Here is a 22,093-nt window from a genome sequence, read left to right on the forward strand (position 1 = left end):
GTTTGCCGTATGTCATCAGTTTTGTGTGTGTGTGTGTGTGTGTGTGTTTTTTTTTGGCCAACCTAGACAATTTTGAGGGAGGCTTTTGTTGGTAAGTAATTTTTGTTTTGGTTTTATTCTATACTAATTGTGATGATTTCGCTGTTTTATATTTATGGTGTATTGGTTGTGTTTTAATCGATCTAGTGAATGTGGTTTTTTTTTTTTTTTTTTTTTTTTGGGGGGGGGGGGTGTTTGAGTTGTGGTTTGCAAGTTATGTAGGTGTGTGAAGTTTGCGATCTCTCCCCCCCCCCCCCCCCTCCCCAGAAGGTATTGAGAGCTGTGTTTGAACTACACAGGTCAAGGAAAATGTTCAATTCCACTTTCAGAGTTGTAGGTGTTGTTTTCTTGCTATCAAGGACTTTGTTTGAGCTATCTAGGTCAAGGAAAATGCCCGATTCTGCTTTTCGGAATTGCAGATGTAGATTTTTTGGTATTGTGGCTGTAGTGCTATGTCATTAGTTGAGAATTCTTTTCTTCTATAATATTTGTTTTGAAATGGTGTGGTGTTTCGTAATGTTATATGTTTCACTTGTACCCACCCTAAACATCCTATTTCCTGCTGTTGTCCCATTAATTTCCCTTTGTTGTTGGAGTGAAACATTGTTGTGTCATTTTTATTTTTGTTGGCATTAGTTGGTATGTGTATGTAGTGATGACATCATTGGCATTTTGTATATGCTCAAAGTAGTCATTTTCGCCATACTGCCAAAGGTGAAAGCAGACGAGTGGCATTGGATGGTTCCCTAATGCGAAATCTGTTTACTGTAAAATTACTTAAAATGGTGAAACTTATGATTTAGATTTATTGAAAACAAAACATTGTAAGATGTTTACTGTGTGTGTTTTTAAAAGTTGGCAATCATAAAATGAATAATGTGAGTTATCTCAGAGTTTATACAAGAGAAAAATATCTGTTTGGTTGGTTGGCATAGCAACTTATGTAGTAGGCCTATCTAATCTAGGCTGTATTTCTTCATACACTGCTAATAATTAACAAAAACACACCAATGTCAACATTTGATCAGTGAAGCTGGGTGTGTCCTGGAATGAGAGATTCGTCAAGGCTTCGTTTCTTGTTTAAGCAATCAGGAAGGCATGTCCCAGTATTCTATAAGGATGCAGATAATTTGTCTTTTCTGTTTCTCCCATGAGATTCATTCCATTGTCGCAGGTCTTAATTCTTTAGATGTTTCAGTAACACTTTAGTGAGAAATATTTTTGTGTATACAAAAACCATTGATATTGGGATAGTGTTATCTGTACATTAGTACTTTGTTAATTTATCATTCATTTATTTGAGGTCAAATGCTGTGATCCAACACAAGGACAGCTCATAGGAGTGCATGCAGAAGCAGCATTCTTACGTAAAATCATCACATTTGGCATCCATTCAAGCAACAAGTTAGCTTTTAACTGAGATTCTTGTTATTAATTAATCCTGTTGCAAAAGGAATGGGAAAGGGAGGTGGGGCAATGACTGGCTCAGATTGCCAGAATTGATTTTAGAAAAACTATAGTAAACTTAAAACAGGCAAGGATATGTATCTTTGTACCAACAGATAGGAATCACCACCATGCTACCTCACTCAGTACATGCTCATGTACCAGATTTCCAGTCAAATCATTTTCATCTTAGACCATGACAGTAACAAAAATCAGAAGACTACACTGTTGAACAGTATCCATACTTCAGTGGGTGCTTGATAATATATAAATTCTCTAAAAGACAACAGATTGTTTACACAGTCTGAAGCAACTGAATCTTTGTGACAGTAGGGATAATGTTTATGACCAAGGAATATTTCACACAATGTTGAGATCAATGCAGAAGATGCTAATCATGGTTCCGAACAAGTATTCCTCACTTCCCAGGTAACTCTGCTCCCAAAACTTGCACTTCTCTAATGATGATTGCTTACAGCTGAAACCTTTGAAATGTACTGTAATACAGTATGCTGAAATAACAGATTTCCTTTTCAGTATTCTATTTGAGATTTCACAATTTTAACAGTTTGCATATTTCTCCAGGGGAAGAACTATGACAACACAATGCAACTTTCAAATACATTAAAGGAAAATACTTTGACAAAGTTCAGAGCTTAATGGCATACACATTTTCAATCAGAAGTGTTTAAAACCCCACACAGCTGCTTTGTGTATATTTAAGTAGTAGATGAAAATAAAAAGACTTTTTTTATCTACTGCCAAATAATATCATATTATGACAAAGCCATATGTACACTATATGGACAGTGTATCTGTAAGATATAACAACAAGAAGAACAACAGAAGGGTAGGTCTGATTGGATGTATTCTGATGCGGAGGGGATTAGACTAGAATGAGAGACATTAAAAGTTATCGTTGACGTTTGCTATATGAAGAAGGGATTAACTGACAATGGCCAAAGCAAAGAAAATATAAAATGCATACTGGGAATCCTAAATAACAGTTTGTGGGAAAGAGGTACTTGTTAATGTTGATTACAAATTTAAATGTTAGAAAGACTTTTCTGAAAGTATTTGTCTAGTGCATCATCTTACATAAATAGTAGGCAATGAAAAGCCATAACTTAATTTTGCTAAATCTTGCATGTGAAGCAAAGACGGTTTCTTAAAAAACAATATAAAGTGATACAGAAAACTGCTACATTTGATTATACAGTTCCTGGTTGCTGGAATTACGAGTTTCCGCAGACAGACATAGTTGTAGAGGTAAAAAAAAAAAGCCTCACTCTAACAGGCAGGTCAAAGTGGATGTAGGTTGCAGCAATTACACATAGATGAACAGACTTACACGGGATTACCTAGTGCGAAAATTTTTACCACAGAAGGCGTAAGAGTAAAGATTGCAAAAAGGAAAAGTATTCTCTTCAGAGGTTATGAATTCATGAAAGCCTTACTTTTAATTCCTTCTGATATATCTGAAACGATATTCATTACATGTTCCTTGTGTGGATACCGTAGAGCGTGTAAATTTAAGAATGTAAACACAACAAGCACTTAAGTGTGTATCGATAACTGACAAATCGTGTTGAAATATGTCTCTACACAAAGAAAACAGTACATTAACAAAAGTGACTATCACTTCAATGGATGCCACGCTAAGATTATTTTTTGCCACGTACCTCCATTTACCAACACCTCGAGAATGAAGGTAATCAAATAAATTCCCACTTATAGCAGTAGCAAACACTAGGGTTACACATATCCAGAACGGGCCATAGAGATCCGGCTTTGGTTTAATATGATGCTGCAAATAATTTATGCTAGGTCTCGGTATAATGGACCACAAAATACGGTCAACGACGTTGTTCGTATCAACATCCCATAATTGTTGGTAAAATTCAAATGTCCAAAATGATGGTCTAGGCTTCTGACCAGCTCCCGATTCACTTTCACTCAACAAATGCGAGTCCACTGTTCCTTCAACATCAGACCCGGGCGTATCTGGGGAATGATTAAACGTCATTGTCTGGGACACTGTTAACTCCGCCGCTCCCTCAGGAACGACAGCTGGAAACTCTTGAAATTGTAACTGTGCATCCGGCAATCTTGAATCTATGTCGATGTCAAGCAGAGACTGCTTTGACGGATCCATGTCGTCACTTTCTTGTAACGTAAGCAGTCACCTAACCTTCAGATCATGACACCCAGCACAACATACAACTTGATTGCCAACAATTCAAGCCTACACGCAGACCAAAGGTAACTAGCCAGCAGCCAATGACGTTTATAGTGTCCACAGACCCTGATAGTAGCCAAGGTGGTTAAGGCCCGTCCACACGCAACGATCTGTCTGCGCAAATGTCTGCGCACATCACATCTGCGCAGACAGATCGTTGCGTGTGAACAGAAGATTTGCACCAACCTGAGGTGTGTGCAAACATGGAAGTTGGAGTTCGAGGTTTGAGCGAAACCTCTCAAATCTGTCGGTTCAAACCACATCTGCGCAGACAAGTTGGAGTGTGTGGACAGGAGATCGTCGCAAATCTGGCGCGAAACAGCTGTTTGCTCAGTCTAGTGTTTGTATTTGTGTGCACAGGGCATTAAAATGGCTGATACTCGTCAGTGTTCTCGAGAGTTTGTAAGTGAATTCATTGAAATATACAGAAACCACCCATGTTTGTGGAAGATTAAAAGTAAAGAATATAGTGACCGAGACAAAAAGACAGCAGCATACAATGCTCTAATTGAAAAATTGCGGGCAGTTGGCGCCTCGGCAAAGAGAGAAACGGTAATAAAAAAATAATTTCGTTGCGAACTGGCGAAATTATTTGCGAATGGATGTCGAAACTTATAATTATCTCTTAAAGCATGTAACCCTTCATATTATGAGAAAAATACTTGTATGAGAAGGGAAATTTCTCCTCATGAACGCCTGGCAGTAACATTAAGATTTCTAGCAACAGGAAGGAGCTACAATGATTTGGAATTTTCATCTGCAATATCGAAACAAGCATTGAGTGAAATAATACCCAACACATGTGAAGCTATTTACGCTTTCCTGAAGGATGAGGTCATGAAGGCAAGTCAAGTAAATTAGTCTGTCAGCGAACTGTTTAGCGAAAAGAGTTATCCAAAGTTCAGAAATCTAGAAGATCTGGTGTAGGAGTAGATCAAGTATACCAGCCAACGTTATGGTATTTTGATCTACTTGGCTTTCTTCGTGATCAAGAAACGCCAAGACCAAGCAGGAGTACAATTGAAGATGAAATTGGAGTGCCAATGTGCGAGGAAATGGAACACGAGGTTATGTAAAACAAAACAGGTTCGCCCTGCAACTCTCGCAGTAAATTTACGTGACAAAACTGCTTTCGCTTTAGCAGCCACTGTCTGCACCATTTTCACCGCTTTCTCTGTTTCCTGCGGTTGGTCTGAATGTTTTTTGCAACACAAGTTGCGAACACAGACCACAACAGAACTTCCTCCATTTCTATTTTTCAAAATAACTGAATTAAATTTTGACGTTTTCGGGGAGCGTAGTCGCTTGCCACTGATATTTCTTTTCTACACCGACAGATGGCGGGCGAGTAGTAGATTGGGGTTTGTGTCGTGTGAACACACCACATTTGCAGCGATCTTTTGCATGTACAGACATCTGCGCCGATGTCTGCGCAGACAGATCGTTGCGTGTGGACCGGGCTTTAGAATCATGGAGCTAAGGGTTAGAATTTAGGCAGATGCCCTAATGTCGTAAATGTGGAGCCATCGACTAAATGCTGTCGAAATAGCAACACACATTTGTGAAAAAGTTGTTACTTTTGTTGCCTACGGTACACAAACAGAAGAGGAAAGTTAGCTGCTACTTTCTGCAGGTATATCTTTAGATAAACTTTTACTTTTAGTTTAAAAGTGGTCAATTCGTTTCGTTGTTTACACTCACTGGCTTCAAACTTTTATGTTTGTTATTTGCAGGTGCACGAACGAGGATCAAGCTATTGCGTTGAGAAGATGGGTATCACTCAAAATATAGCACAAGTGTTCTGAGTGTTTCTGCGTAGTTGATACAGATCGAACTTTGACTTCAAGCACCGCGCCTAGTATTTTTTGATGTATTGGAAGTGTAAGTTGCGCTAATGACTGTACTATTTCGGTGTTTAATAACCGTTTATTTAACACAATTTGATGTTACACATGTCTTCCCTTGCTGTTGGAAGCTGGTGTCACAGAAGTGGTGCATGCATTGTACATTTTACTTCGGTGTACATTGTAATTAGACGCTAAATCATTTGTTTAAAATTTTCAGTGCAGGAATTCCTTTATTTAGGAATGCTGAAGAATTGGGTGCAATTCGTTTTTGCATATATATTGTTTTCTGTGCTGTTTGTTATGTTGGAAGTATTGTTTCATGTCGGGAACTGCTGCTCCAGAATTTAGGAACATATTCTGTGGATCAAAAACTGTTGCGAACATTCATATTTTACTCTTTGATGTGTTATATGTATGGAACCTTATGTTTTCTCCTTGATATTCGTTATGTACATCGCTGAATAAATGGTTTCTAAAAATGTGTGTTCCTGGCAATATGGTGAATCGCGTATCTGATTAAAAGGTCAACTTTATAATCTCACAGAGCACTAATTAGAGTCACTATCTAGTAGGTTATGGGCCCAGGAGAGATTAGTGAACTTTCCGTACCACAGAAATAAACTGATAAATCAAGGTTACATAATTTTCGCGTGTGTTCAACATGTTGCTATGGTTTTTTTTAAATTATTTTTGTTGCAGAGAAACTCTCAAGATTTATTTGTTTAACTATCTGAACGTATTCAAGATGGCTTTGGGTGAACATTCACTGTTTAATTGGGTCAACAGAAACATCCGATCTCACGCGTCAGCTTTGACCCGTGACGTAAGGGTGTTGTGGTGTGTGACGTCATTACGGCGCGGAGTTTGGTTTGTGAGTGTGGCGTGTTCGTAGATGTTGCCTCGTTGACGTTACTTTAGTAGGAGTTTTAGGGCCTGTAATATATAGTTTACCTTTTTACTGTACTTTTTGTTTTAACGTCGTCTATGAGGCTTTTATCAGTTTGCCATTAGATTGTTCAATCTTTATGGTCTATATGTTTTGTCGCTACTCGTTATGTCTAATGAATCAATATTGTTTTTTTCTTTTTTTTTTATTTGTTTCTTTTTTTTTATCTTTTGATTGACCTACACATTGATCTGTAGCGTAGCCCTGAATACGAGGTTAGGTTGGGAGTTTTTTTTTGGTGGGGGGGGTCAGGGTGGGGCGCAGCCCCCCCCCCCTGCCTGGCCTTGAGTACCACTTGTTTATTATTATCTTTGTTTGCTATCAATGTTAGCAGATTGTTCTTGTGAAACCTTTGTGTGTGTTGTTTTTCTATGTGTTTTCGTCTTTGTGATACGTATGCAACGTTTCTATATCCGCCATATTGGAATTGTCGTTTCCGCTATATTTGTGACGTCATGGGTCAAAGCCGACGGGTTAGATCGGACGCTTCCGTATTTCCGTTTAATTTTGAAAAGTTGATCGGTATGACAAAATACGACGACTGGAAATTCGCGATGGAAATGTACCTGAAACATGAGGGACTATGGGACACAAGTGCTGGCACTGACGAATATGAGAAGAATGTACTGAAAGTGTAATCGAAGTTATGTTTATCTGTAAATTCATCTGTGTATCCAAAACTTCGTGGAGCAACAACTGCTAAAGAAGCATGGCAAAATTTACAATCTACATTTGAAGATAAGAGTTTATCTAGTTATATTGGGCTGTTACAATGCTTAATGAATGTACGATTGACTTTTGAGAGAAATATGGTGGCGTATTTGTCGAAAATTATGACACTTGCTCAACAAATTCGGAGCATTGGTAAGAAAATGGACGATGATTTCGTAGCTGCAATTATGCTAAGTGGACTTCCAGCAGATTTCCAACCTTTGATTATGGCAATTGGGAATTCGGGTGTCAAGATTACCAGTGATTTAGTAAGTCAGCGAGTAATTCAAGAATCGATGAAACGTCAGTTTGCATCCACAAATGAAACCACAGATTCGGCGCTGGCAGCTAGTAAGCAGGACAGTAAACACCAGAAGACGAATATCCAACGTGATGTTCGAAATATCAAGCCTTTTAAGTGTTATAAATGTCAGAAACCTGGTCACAAGGCGATTCAGTGTAGAACAAAGAAGAAACCAAAAAAATTTTCAAATTCTGCGAATGCAGAGAGAACTGAAAACGAAACTGTGTTAATGGCTCTTAACTGCATCTTCGCATCATAGTGATGGCTGGTATGTGGATTCCGGGTGTTCATGACACATGACGAATCAAAGAGACTCGTTCAACACTTTCCAATCGACCACAGCTCCTAAAGTGACAGTAGCAGATAATAGCAATCTTCAGGCTCTTGTAGAAGGCGATGTTCATCTTCGCGTTACTAGTGACGACTAGAATAAATAGATTACTGTTAATGATGTTGTGTATGTTCCAAGCCTTGCTTACAACCTACTGTCGGTTAGTCAGATGACAAGACGTGGAGTGTGTGTATTGTTTGACAATTTGCAGGGCAGCGTATACAATAAAAGTGATGTAATTGTTTCTGGAACACGAGTGGCAACTGCAACTCAAATAAATGGTATGTATCGATTAGATGAAGTGCATCATTACGCAAATGTTGCAGAAATTGACAGTTATGAATTGTGGCATCGAAGATTGGGACATTTGAATTGTGTAAGCATGCATTTATTAAAAGAAAAAATGGCAGATGGACTGAACTGGACGAACGTCAATTTAGATCCGCATATTCCCTGCATGAAAAGGTAAACAGTCTCGACAACCTTTTCCTAAAACATCAAGTAGAAGAGCAAAATATATACTTGACATTGTGCATTCTGATGTTTGTGGACCAATGAGCATGGCTTCGTGGGGAGGATCGCGATATCTTCTCACTTTTACGGATGATCTGTCAAGAAAATCTTTTGGTTATACGCTAAAAACAACAACAGAAGTCTGTGACACATCATCGAATTCAAAGCATGAGTAGAAAATAAAACTGGTCGAAAAATCAAAATACTTTGAACAGACAATGGAAAAGAGTTCGTCAATCGGCGCATGAAGTTATTTTTAAAGACGAATGGAATTCAACATGAAACAACAACTCCTTACATGCCAGATCAGAATGGTGTTGCAGAACGCTTAAATCGGACAATCACTAAAAAAGCAAGATCATTGTTAACAGGTGCAGGTCTAAGTAGACAATTTTGTGCTGAACCTGTAAACACAGCAATTTATTTGAAGAATCGATCTCCAACAAAAGCTATTAAGAGTGTCACTCCTGAGGAATTATGGAGTGGTCGTCGGATAAATCTGAGTCATTTACGAATATTTGGATGTCGAGCATTTGTACATATACCAAAAGAAAAAAGGACGAAATTAGAAGACAAATGTAAGGAACTTATCTTTGTTGGATATTGCGAAGATTCTAAAGTATATCGTCCGATTTGTCCAAAGTCACCAAATACAATTGTGAAAGCCCATTATAATATAATAAAATAATGGAATGGATGATAATAAAATGCGTGGCTTTTTAAAATGTATCGAATTAATGAGATTAATTTTTCGGCATGAATGACAAGCACAATAAGCTGAGCTATGCCTGGAAATAAGTTCGTACTAGTTCATATTATTTTGCAGGGCGAAGTGGTTTCTTTCTCCGCTGTAGATTTGTGCTTACCATTCTTTATAATGCTACGTTTGGTCGCCGTATTCACCTTCGAAGTCTTGACCGTGTTCCCATTAAGCTTATCGGATCCTCGTAATTTTCCAAAGTACACAGGTGGGCTTCAGTTCTTGTAATTATTGTACTATTTGAAATAACAACTCACACGACCTTTCTGTTAATAAAACAATACTGTATTTTTCTAAACGGTGCACATATGAAATACATACTCCTCACTTATTCATAGCGACCCCAAAATGGCGGTCTACAACTACTCGCTAAAAATGGCGTGCTTCTCCCTCGTTCACTAGCTGAGCGCGAATCCTTCCTTCCTCCTACTGGTGCCAGAAAAAATCCTCTGTTTTTTAACAACTGAAAGTCAAAAAATACATGACGGTAGGCATAGGCTCTATGATGGGCTACCGCTTTATCTTCTCTCTTTGCCTTTAAAGGAGACGAAAACATAAAGAAAATGCAAAAGGTTTATCACAAATGCCCCCCTACTGTATACTGTCGGAAATAAGTCTCTTTATTTAGGGAGACAGTATACAGTAGCCTTATTAACCTTGGGGCTCATAGTTCAGTCACTTGGTGCACGTCAATGGAGTTTTAATACCCTTATGCTACTACAAGTATATCTACAAAGCTCATTTTCTCGGCCATTACAAATTCATACATATAAATACATTCACATATACTTATATCACGTAATTAAATTCACATATATTCATATTACATATCGCACGTCCATGGCGCGCTAACATCGTAGTTTCTTATTTCTCCTTACATTTGTTAAGCAGTATTACCAGGGCGAAAATGTTACATTTCTTAAATTGTCCTTTCACTATATTTTAATAATTGTTTTTCTCCTTGGCTTTTGGTTCATTAGCCATTCTGAGAAGCTGTCCTTTCGGCACACGTTATCTCATTGTTCGCTGCTCTTATGGCTAGCAGCAGCTCATTGTTTAGCGTGCCCGACGCAGTGACACAAGCGCCACGTGAGCAGCAGCACTGCCCATGCACACACTGTAATGTCGCTCCAGGCTCATGAAGTCGGTGTTGTATATGCCCTCCAGTCCGGAGACTGGATACGACGGATTCAGCTTCAACGCTCAACCCGAAGAACACCAATACCTCGTCTCACACCTGGGCGAGGTTTTCGGCCAGTGACATTGAAGGTAAGAGCCGCACTGCAGGACACGGCATTATCTTCCGTCGTGCATTATAGTTCAGCGGTTCTCACACCTCAACTCGTGGTTGTACGGATTTCCTCTGATATCTCCGTCGCACACGCATCACACTCTCTGTATTCACTTTGCTACACTGTAGCGTTTACTCATATTACGGCTGAGCCGTTATTTTCAATATTATTACGCCTTAATATTTTTGTATCACTTCACACGTGCGAGTATTTTACTTGTCCGTCGCATTGCACTTCACATACATACATAAGTTGTTCTTCTTCAAGTATAAAATCTCACATAAAATTGATAATAGTGCATACATAGACATAAACATTGACAATAATAGAGTTGACACATAAATTTACAATTAACATTCACATTTCATATACGGACTCCATGACATGCACCCTCTTACACACTAATATGTAAATCAGGAGGTATTTTTCATTTATTCTGAATATTGGCATTTCCTATTCTTGTCTTGCAGGACCGACCTCCTGAGCGTTTTTACGTCCACAACTACACATAGAAAAGAAGAAAAGAGTACATACATAAATTTTACATGGACATCAACATTAACAATAATATAGTTGGCAAATAAATGTCCAATTCACATTCACATTTCGTATATGGACTCTATGTTAAGCAGCATCTGACACAGCAATAAGTAAATTAGAAGGAACCTTGCACTTGTTCTGAATGTTTGCTCTTTCTTGTTATTGTCTTGCAGGACCGACCTCCTGTGCGTTTTTACATCCACAACTACAATAGAAAATACTACATACATATTTTCATAGACATCGACATTGGCAATAGTTAAGTTGACACATAAATGTACAAGTCACATTCACATTTCCTATATGGGTTCCATGTTAGGCATCATCCATCTTACACACTAATAAGTAAATTAGAAGGAATCTCTCATTTGTTCTGAATTTTTGCTTATCTCTTGACTTGCAGGCCAAACCTCCTGCGCGTTTTTACCATCACAAATACACATAGAAAATACGTTACAGCACTACTCACTACATGGAAAACAGGATTCGCTAAGGTCTGCTTCAGAGATCAAGCTCCTTCTTGGATTGCTATTTGTAGTGCGTCGTTAGTGTACTTATTCTATCCTTGGCATTTGATAAATCTTCATACTATGTGTAATATTTAAAAGTGCTCGTTTGTGAGCGAGTGTGGGGAATGTTCTACCCCTTGACAATCCTGACTTCATCACTGCTTGTTAATCGTTGTAATATTCCACATTCGTGAACACATTTCAACCCATATTTCTGCCTTATTGATGCGACGACATGTACATGTTAACCTTTGTGGCGTGTGACCGATAATTTTACCGTATTTTTGTCATGTGTAGCTCTACTCGTAATTCATTATCGCTAAATAACAACGCGCATGTCCTAAACTAATGCTTTCGCTCCTGCGTGCGCCAAGAACTCAGTGTAGAAAATATTGTTTCACTGCATTTTGTGTTCATTCCTCATACGAATCGTGTATCATATTTTCATTTATATTAACCTTATAGTTTCTCGAGCTGTTAACAGTTAGTCGCTAAGGAAATATTTTTCATACTAGGTTGTTTTACATTCTGATGTCTGTGTAGCAAATCACTGTGCTGTGGCGTGTTTTAAATGTTATCATGTACCATTGTTACTATCGACTTCACTGTTTCTTCTATACTCCTCACTGCTTCTTCGTGATGTTCGTTTTCATAATTACTTACCGTACATGCATCATCATACTTTGCTTTCTACACTCATACAACCATTCATTCTAAGACTTAAAACTATATAGTGTATTCTTTCTTACGTCGGCTTCGTGGCCCTTTCCTAGGTACCCCTGTAATATTAATCTTCATATTCATCGCCATATACCCGTATAATTATTCATTAAAAATATTCCACATAAATCGCCATTTATACTCATGTACTACCTACAGGGTTCTCACACTAGAACCATCGCACTATTTATTTCTTCCCACAAATATAAATAAACTCATATTACTCTAATACACTATAATTCTCTTCCTAGATTCACTGCATGCACGGTACGTCACCACAAACGTAGATTAACTAATTAATACCTTCAATCGAATCTAATAAAACCTTTCACTCTCTCTACTTCAAAATATTATCCAGCAGTGAAATTTCATTTATTTCTCCATATCGCTTTTGTAAACATACAGTACTTACCTCAGTTCTTTTGTTTTAAGTTCATGCAATTATGTTGTGTGCGTATTGGTTGGTGTTTGTATTTACTTAGCTTATCTCCCGCGTGTTGTTCAATTCATGTTTACAGCTTTATTTTGCTGCTTATACTATAAGGTATCGTGTAATTAATAGCAACTAACATAGGTGAGTTCTGTAATAACAAATTTGTGGATATGTATTCTCCCTGTACATTAAGCTCACTACTTCTAATGTTGTCTGTAAAGAAGTGTAGTTCTATAAGTGTACAACTGCTCCTCTCGCTAAATCTTGTACGATATGTTATTTCATAGTTTACGTCTCAGTCACACGCACGTCTCAGTCACATGCATTTTTCTATGTTTATATCTCATTCTACCTTTCACATCGTCGCTCACTTATGTGTTGTATGTAAGTCGCTTAGTTCTTAAGTTTTGCGCTAATCGCGTTCTTTCAAGTGTACATGTTGTTAATTCCCTTTTCAACTTGTCTTAATCCTGTTGTATATAGTCGGATAGGTCATTTCCTATGTTTATTCTCTTCTACGTTGAATACTGAGAAATAGGTATAGCTATGTACGTTCAATGGATTGTGTTAAGTTCACAAATTTAGCGTATTCTACTCTCCTTATAGTTTACTTGCGTCAATGCGCTCATTTTCTCAAAGCTGCATATGCTTAACTTAATGATATACTATTAAAATTAGTGCTCTTTATAGTATAGTCGCCGACTTAGGAACAAATTTCTCTATTCGTTTAGTTTGTGTTGCTCATTTACGTCAGAGTAACTAGCTGATAGGTACACCACTTCGTGTCGCTTCCGTTTTGTCCAGCTGGTTGCACGGTGTGGATGCCGATTCGCATAAATTCTAGAATGGTTTCCGTCGCGGTGCGCAGTGTGTCTTTGCGCATCGTACAAGGGGACACTGAACTCAACCTTGCTTTTTGCCTACTTGGCCCCTACGATCAGCTGTTAGCCGCTTCGTATATAATTGTTGAAGTACGCTCTGCTTTAAGCGCGGCAGCACGGCTCAGTATACCTCATCGCCCATGCCTCTCGCTTAAAGCTCGCGCGCTGTGAATTAAGTCTTAAGAAAGTACAATATCAAAATACAAGGAAAATTTATTTTCGCTAGGCTGCATCTCACTCTCTGCATGTTAGATAGTAAAAGAAAATTGAACATTCCTTATTGATTAAGCAGGATAGTAGAAGAGGGAGAGGGCACCGGAAATATAAATATTGTACCCCCTAGCTGGAGAGGAACCGAGCGCCAGTCGGTTTATTCGTCAAAGAGCGACAAACCTCCTGCCTTCTTGACACCTTCATACCAAGTGTGCAGTAAAATAATAATGAACAGTTCACTATAAGTTTATCTACCAACAAGAAAGTACACTGCAAAATTACACCACATATGCTAATGGGTATGCTGGCCTGTAATTTTATAACTTTAGATTTACTTCCCATCGCCGTTACGATCTTACAGTTCTCTACAGGTAGTGTGGGAACATTTACTTCCCTCGCTATCTCTTTGAACAAGCTAGTAGACATTAGGCTTGTCGACGCGCCAGTTTCCAAAACAACTAGTACATCTATGTTTCCCACCTTTACCTTTATTGTTGCTTGAATAATTTCACTTACCTTGCGTGTTGTTTCTTTCTCTTTGATAAACAAGTCTTCTTTCATTTCTGCGTCCTTATCATGCCTTAAAAATAGATTCCGGATATGCTGTATGTGTAGGTTTGTTTCAGTGTCTGCTTCCTCCTTTCCGTTCCTGTTCGTTTTAGTGTTTAAGTCGCTCATATTAGTACTGTGGCACACTGACAGTTCGTTACCTTCTTCCTCTAGTCACACTCGATTAATATTTCCTGGGGCCGGTAAAGGTACTGTTTCATTTTCTGCCATCACTTCTACTATGTTTACCATATGTTCGCGTGCTCGACAGTTCGTGTCCCGCTTGTTTCGATTTGACTGTACGGGCAGCCTGTTATCTCTCGGATCCCTGTGTTGCATATTTCGTTTCTGGTAATTTGCATTTCCTTGTCGCCTATTGTCGAAGTTTTCCATCGAATTTCTATTGTCTCGGCCATTACCGTACCTATGGGGCTCGTATTTAGTTTCGTACCCTTGGTCACCCTGTGGCTGAAGGGTAGACCGATTGTACGGATTTCCGTTGTGGCGCGGTGGTGCATACGGATGCCATTCATTCATGTGCACATGACCGTTATAATTTCCAAAGCCATTGCAGTTACCGTAGTTCTTCCCGTTTGGGTTGTGCCCATTACCGTTACGATAACTAGGCGTGGCTTGCCATCCTCATGAATCAGATCTATTGAGTCGAGCACTGAAAGAAAATACTCGAGATCATATTCGGGAACAGTTATTAATTTTTCCCTAACATTTGCATGTAACTTGTTCTTTAAAATTTTCAGTACATCGACATGAGATATCGGATTATTCCAGTAATGGGTCTTGTTTAGGTATTTTTCAAAATAGCTTTTAGCCCCCCAAATTTTGAATGATATGGTACTGGGTTAAATACCTCTCGTCTTAACCTCTCCTGGATAGCTGTTGACCAGTATTTATCTAAAAATGCATTCTCAAACTGATCATATGTCTCGCAAAGTTCTGACATCTCCATAGCCCACAAAAGGGCATCACCCTCGGTGTGTCCTACTACATATTTAATCTTTTGAGCTTCTGTCCAAGTCCTGGGCAGTACATTTCTAAAGGCTCGAACAAACACTACCGGGTGCGTTCGCTTTTTCTCATTTGAGAATACGGGAAACTGTCGATGTTTTATTAAACTCTCATCCATTAACAACACTGTCCAGCACGGCGGAAGAGCATTTGTTTCAGCAAAGTTTTGCCCGCTGCTCGCGTCGCGAGTCGACATGCGGTCGCGCGGCGTGAGTTGGCCATTGTTGTCCGCGCCACTGATTTCTCCAACTGGCGGATGGCTGTTTATCGCTCCGCTTACCGCCCCCGGCGATGATATTACAAACAGGGTAACTGTTTTCATCCTTTGCATTGCTCTTTGCCGATTCATAAAGCTGCACAATGTCTGAGTTGATCCTCTTGTGTTCTAACTTGGGTAATCCTACCTCCAATGTGATTGTTTCTACATTTTCTGGCAGGTCGTCACAGAAAGAATGTAGTTTCGCTACTTCTGATTGTACATTGTCTAAGTTGACCTGCGTATTCTTTTGCATTGCCTGTAAATTCTCTTGGGTTTCTCTAATTCCGGATAGCTCCTGTCGATACGTGTGTGTTAGTGTTTCAAATTTTTCGCCCATTATGCCTTTTAATTTCTCACCCATATCGTGAACCGAAATTTGTACTTGTTCATTTATTTTCCTATCCACCTCCGTGGAGATTTGTGAAATCTGCTGTGTGAACTTCGTGTACAGACTATTGAGTTCTGTGCGCAAATTTTTTACCTCATCTGAAATGTGTGCCATGTTTGTATTAACCTTCTCGATCTCGGACTTTACTGTGGTCATGTCTGCTTTCATATTAGTCATGTCTGCTTGTATCGTTTGTAAACTTGACATTTTAGTCTCTAACCCCGACATTTTTGAATTTATGTCTGCTTTCATATTAGTCATGTCTACTTGTATCGTTTGTAAACTTGACATTTTAGTCTCTAAACCCGACATTTTTGAATTTATGTCTGCTTTCATTGCATTCATGCTTGTTTGTATGGATTCTGTTAAGGCTCGAAATAAGGCTTGCATATCTTCCGTATTCACTTCTGGCCTACGCCTGTCAGCATCTGCGTCCGTACTACGTGTACTACTCTCATTCAAAATATTCTCTTGCCTCGAGGTGCCATTAGTTACGTCTACTGTAATTAACGTATTGCTTGTAATTAAATGTTCTGTATTCACAGGTGTCGAATGCAACAATGGCATGTCGCGCCCAGCATCCAAATAATCACCGCTAAACGGTTCCAAACCACTCATTGTTGCATTTTGCAAATGAACATCCACTACATTGGCATTCTGATTTCTGAATGACATTTCCTTATTGTTTTGACCCTCCATTATAGAAATCCTTATACCACTGCAGTTATCAAAATAAAAATTTTCTTTTTTAAAATTTTACTTCCGCACTACTTCTCACGCGAAAAAATGCATATACAGTTGTATGTAATTGTAGTCTCAACTGTTCTTTAATCAATATATTTTCCGTACTAATAAAGAAATGTCATTGTCTCTACTTGACTACAATAGCGTTAATCTCTGAAGCTTTAGGTTCTGGATTTTAGGAAATAGGTGGATGGATTTTCTAATAGGTCTACTGGGAACGCATTCTCTATATGCATTGCGCGGTCCTACCTGATTGTTGTCTTGTAAATGGTACTGCCTCTATTGTGCTTTGTTGTGTGCTCTTGGTATTGTCGCCTTCTTCCTTCTAATTTATTTATTATTTCCTTTTGATAGTATTTCTTCAGTATCACATCACCGTCTCCATCACATCATCAGCGTACATGGAACATAAAGAAATTGTTAACATACATGTATATTCATTTTCCTAACAATACTAGTACTCACAGTTTTGCCCACTACATATCGTGCCTGTCACCTGTCTCCACTTTATAATATAATAAAATAATGGAATAGATGATAATAAAATGCGTGGCTTTTTAAAATGTATTGAATTAATGAGATTAATTTTTCGGCATGAATGACAAGCACAATAAGCTGAGCTATGCCTGAAAATAAGTTCGTATTAGTTCATATTATTTTGCAGGGCGAAGTAGTTTCTTTCTCCGCTGTAGATTTGTGCTTACCATTCTTTATAATGCTACGTTTGGTCGCCGTGTTCACCTTTGAAGTCTTGACTGTGTTCCCATTAAGCTTATCGGATCCTCGTAATTTTCCAAAGTACACAGGTGGTAATCAGTTCTTGTAATTATTGTACTATTTGAAATAACAACTCACACGACCTTTCTGTTAGTAAATCAATACTGTATTTTTCCAAACGGTGCACATATGAAATACATACTCCTCACTTATTCATAGCGACCCCAAAATGGCAGTCTACAATTACTCGCTAAAAATGGCGTGCTTCTCCCTCGTTCACTAGCTGAGCGCGAATCCTTCCTTCCTCCTACTGGTACCAGAAAAAATCCTCTGTTTTTTAACAACTGAAAGTCAAAAAATACATGACGGTAGGCATAGGCTCTATGATGGGCTACCGCTTCATCTTCTCTCTTTGCCTTTAAAGGAGACGAAAACATAAAGAAAATGCAAAAGGTTTATCACACCGTGATGTGCAATTCATTGAAAACTGAAAGTGCACTTGTGGAAACAGTATTCCAAACAGTAACCCAGCTGATGACAATCGTACAGATAATCGTCAACTAGTGCCAGCACCTAACATCATTGAAGAGGCAACTGAACTGACACAACCTGCTGAAGTTGACAGAAATGCAGTTTATCTTGAATTATCACAAAGTGACACTGAGATAACAGTAAATAGCAGCATACATAGTACACGGAAGTTGCACAGCCACAAATGCAAGCAGAAATTAGAAAATCATCACATGAAAGAAAACCAAATACTAAATATTTTAATGATGATTTTGCTTATCTTGCTTGTATTTCTGAACAAATTTCGTATGAAGAAGCAGTGAATTGTGATGACTGTGAAAAATGGAAGGAAGCCTTAGATAATGAATATAAATCTTCACTTGAAAATGAAACATGGATTTTGGCTGATTTACCACCAGGCAGGAAGGTAATTAATTCGTAATGATTGTTCAAGGTGAAAGAAACGTCAAATGGTCAAATTGAGCGTTATAAGGCTCGTTTTGTAGCGAAAGGGTATTCCCAAATTCGATTGTGTGAACCACAACATCCTTTAAAATAAATTACAATTCTATGGTGTCATAGGCAGTGCTGCAAAATGTTCAAGTCATACCTTGCTAACAGGAAACAAAGGGTGTCAGTGCAAGTGACTAGTGAATTAAGTCATCAGTCATCATCAGAATGGGAAGAAGTTACATGTGGTGTCCCACAAGGATCCATCTTAGGGCCATTGCTTTTTCTTGTGTACATTAATGATCTCTCATCAGTTACACTGCCAGAAGCTGAGTTCGTTTTGTTTGCAGATGATACAAGTATTGCAATAAATAGTATGTCGAGTGTAGTTCTAGAAAGATCTGCTAATGATATTTTCATGCATATTAGTAAATGGTTTAAAGCCAAATCACTGACATTAAACTTCGAAAAGTCTCACTATATGCAATTCAGAACCTGTAAGAGGCTTCCACCCTGCATATGCATAAAGTATGAAGAAGAGCAGATACAAGAGATTGACAGTCTTAAATTCCTTGGATTACAACTTGATAATAAATTCAGTTGGGAGGAGCACACCACAGAACTGCAGAAAAGCCTTAACAAATCTGTATTTGCAATTCGAGTGTTCGAGGACATAGGCGACATAAAATGAAAAAGCTTGCATACTTTGCCTACTTTCATTCCATAATGTCATATGGTATAATATTTTGGGGTAACTCTTCAAGTCAAACAAAAGTTTTCAGGGTCCAAAAGCGTGTAATACGTATTATTTGTAGAGTAAATTCACGGACATCCTGTAGAAACCTCTTCAAAGAACTGGGTATACTAACTACTGCCTCTCAATATATTTACTCCTTAATGAAATTTGTCCTAAATAATATATCTCTTTTTCCAACAAACAGCTCAGTTCATACATACAATACCAGAAACAAAAATGGTCTGCACAAGGACTTAAAAGCAGTCACTTTAGTTCAAAAAGGGGTCCACTACTCAGGAACACTTATCTTCAATAATTTGCCAGCAAACATAAAAAATTTAGTTACAAACAGAGATCAGTTTAAAAGGAGCCTGAAAGACTTACTAGTGGCCAACTCCTTCTACTCCATTGACGAATTTTTTAATAGAAACAAATGATGTATTCCATATATTCATACTATTAGTATTGTTATTTCAGATTTTTAAAAAAATTGACATGTTCCACATCCATGAGGATCTCCTCAGCACAGATCTATGGAACGAAAAAAGTCTAATCTAATCTAATCAGGAATAGACTTTGATGAAACGGTCTCGCCTGTTATTCGTCATTCTTCACTTCGCATCCTATTAGCTTTATCAGCTGAATTTGAACTTGACATTGAACATATAGATGTTCAAACTGCATTCCTATATGGTGATCTCAATGAAGAAGGCTACGTGAGGAAGGGGGAGGAGATGAAGGTTTGCAAGCTGAAGAAGGCAATTTATGGTCTAAAACAGGCGTCACGTGTTTGGAATATGAAATTAGATGTGACATTACATAAAATTAGCCAAGAGAAGTCAGAATATTATTCTTGCATTTACTTCAGAATTGAGAAACAAAATTTACTCATTATAGCTGTTTAGGCAGAAGACTTGATTATTTTCTCTAATAGAAATAATAGATGGAAGAAAGAATTGAAGAAAGGATTAATGAATCAGTTTAAGATGAGAGATCTTGGTGAACTTAGTTGGTGTCTTGGTATGAGAATAAAACGCAACAGGAAGCAAGGGAAGATTAGTACTGATCAAAGCAAATATGCAGCAAACATACTCAAGAAATGTGGTATGGAATATTGTAATCCGGTAGCATATCCATTTGAACCTGGTTCAAAGCTGCAAAAATGTGAAAATAAGTTGACAGATGAGGAAAACCCTGTGTTACATTGCATTCCTTATCAGCAAGCTGTAGGATCACTACTGTATTTAGCTCAAAGCACAAGACCGGACACTGCATATGCTGTGGAGGTTCTAAGCAGATTCAATTCTAATTATCGGAAAATCCACTGGGAAGCAGTCAAACGAATCCACGTTAGCTGGGACAGCAGTTTCCTGGACTTCAAAACGACAACAAACCGTCGCTCTATCAACTACAGAAGCTGAGTATATGGCTCTATCAGCAGCAGCGCAAGAAGCGGTATACCTACAAGGGTTGCTTCGTGAATTGTGTGTTACGCATAGTGAAAAACCAGTATGTGTATGCTGTGATAATAGAGTTGCCATTGCACTGAGTCACAATGGTGTGCATCACGCTCAAGCAAAACAAATTGACGTGAGGCCCCACTATATTCGTGATTTAATTAAAACAGGAAAATTCAGTGTGAAACCTGTAAATATCGATAAGCAGCAAGCTGATATTTTGACAAAGGCACTGCCTAAAGGCAAACATCAGTGGTGCTGTCAAGCTGTGGGACTTTCAGAGTTCACGAATTGACATCTCGAGAACTTGTGGGGGTGTTGCTAACATTCATATTTTACTCTTTGATGTGTTATATGTATGGTACCTTATGTTTTCTCCTTGATCTTCTTTATGTACATAGCTGAATAAATGGTCTCTAAAAATGTGTGTTCCTGGCAATTTGGTGTATTACGTATTTGATTAAAAGGTCAACTTTATAATCCCACAGACGACTAATTAGAGTCAATTTCTAATAAAAACTTGACATGTGATGCTAATACTGTGTGCATCTGTTTGTTTTCTAGTGTTGCAAAAGATTTTCCTTTCAATCAAGTCATACTACCTCCTGATAGAGCCGTTGGTGAAATGTTACTTGTTGCAGTGGCTGCATAGTGTGCTGGTGCTGGCAACGACTGTAGAATGCTCAGAATCATCTGACATATTAACACAGAAGTTTTGTTGTTAAATGTTCACTTTACGAGGATAATTAATTTACTGAGCGGACAAGGGTACACACAAGGACCTGTCAACCAAAGTGTAGGAACAGCATTAATTATTTACTTCTTACCACTCATTGTGAAGATCAACACACTACGCCGCCCCTGCTATAAGTAGAAGTTAGACCTGCTGTTCACGTAAAAAAAAGTGGAATACTATGTGTGAAGTAAACATGCAGTACAGGAAGGAAATCACACTTCTTCAGCAGAAATAAGGTCGTCTCAAACGGCGGAATAGTGATGTGAATTATGTGTTAAAAACTTGGCAGATTGAGAACACTGTAGATGAAGGAACTATTTCAGTTATTGATAGTGTATCAGGTTAAAATGAAGAGTTGTCATTTCAGGTATTCTACAAGAGTATATGATTATGTCAGGGCTATAAGCAAGTGGCATCAAAGTGCAGATGAAGAACTTAGTTTCACGAGTGATGCTGTATGTATGTCCACAGAATTCCATTGATATATTTCTTACTGAAATTGTGTGTGTAAACAAGACTTTACTTCTGAACTTGAGAGGCCATGTCAGATATCAATTATCACTTCATAATCGTTTTTTTATTACTGATGAAAACTACTAAGGTCTGTTACAGCTCACATAGTAAGAATGGTGAAAATCTTCCCCAATGAAATCGAGCTAGATGTAAAGCCGAGCCTCTATGGGTATGAATTTCTTACTCGTGCAATTGCCACCAAGACTTGTGTAAGATAGCTTGGATGTGGAAACACCCTACTTGCACCCTGTCAAAAGTGGAAAGGCATTCTACTTTCTTGCATG

At 38.3% G+C, this 22,093-nt stretch overlaps 1 protein-coding gene across 1 annotated transcript in view; it reads right to left on the bottom strand.

Moving 5' to 3' along the window:
• Nucleotides 1-3,766, bottom strand: part of LOC126412762 (protein YIPF1) — a 28,578-nt gene extending 24,812 nt beyond the window's left edge. Inside the window, exon 1 of the mRNA XM_050082515.1 lies at nt 3,168-3,766. Coding sequence (XP_049938472.1) covers nt 3,168-3,640 — 473 coding nt within the window. The 5' untranslated portion in view covers nt 3,641-3,766. The remainder of the gene's footprint in view (nt 1-3,167) is intronic.
• Nucleotides 3,767-22,093: the final 18,327 nt, after the last annotated feature.

The sequence above is a fragment of the Schistocerca serialis genome, chromosome 7 (assembly GCF_023864345.2).
Source record: "Schistocerca serialis cubense isolate TAMUIC-IGC-003099 chromosome 7, iqSchSeri2.2, whole genome shotgun sequence".
Classification (NCBI taxonomy): Eukaryota; Metazoa; Arthropoda; class Insecta; order Orthoptera; family Acrididae; genus Schistocerca; species Schistocerca serialis.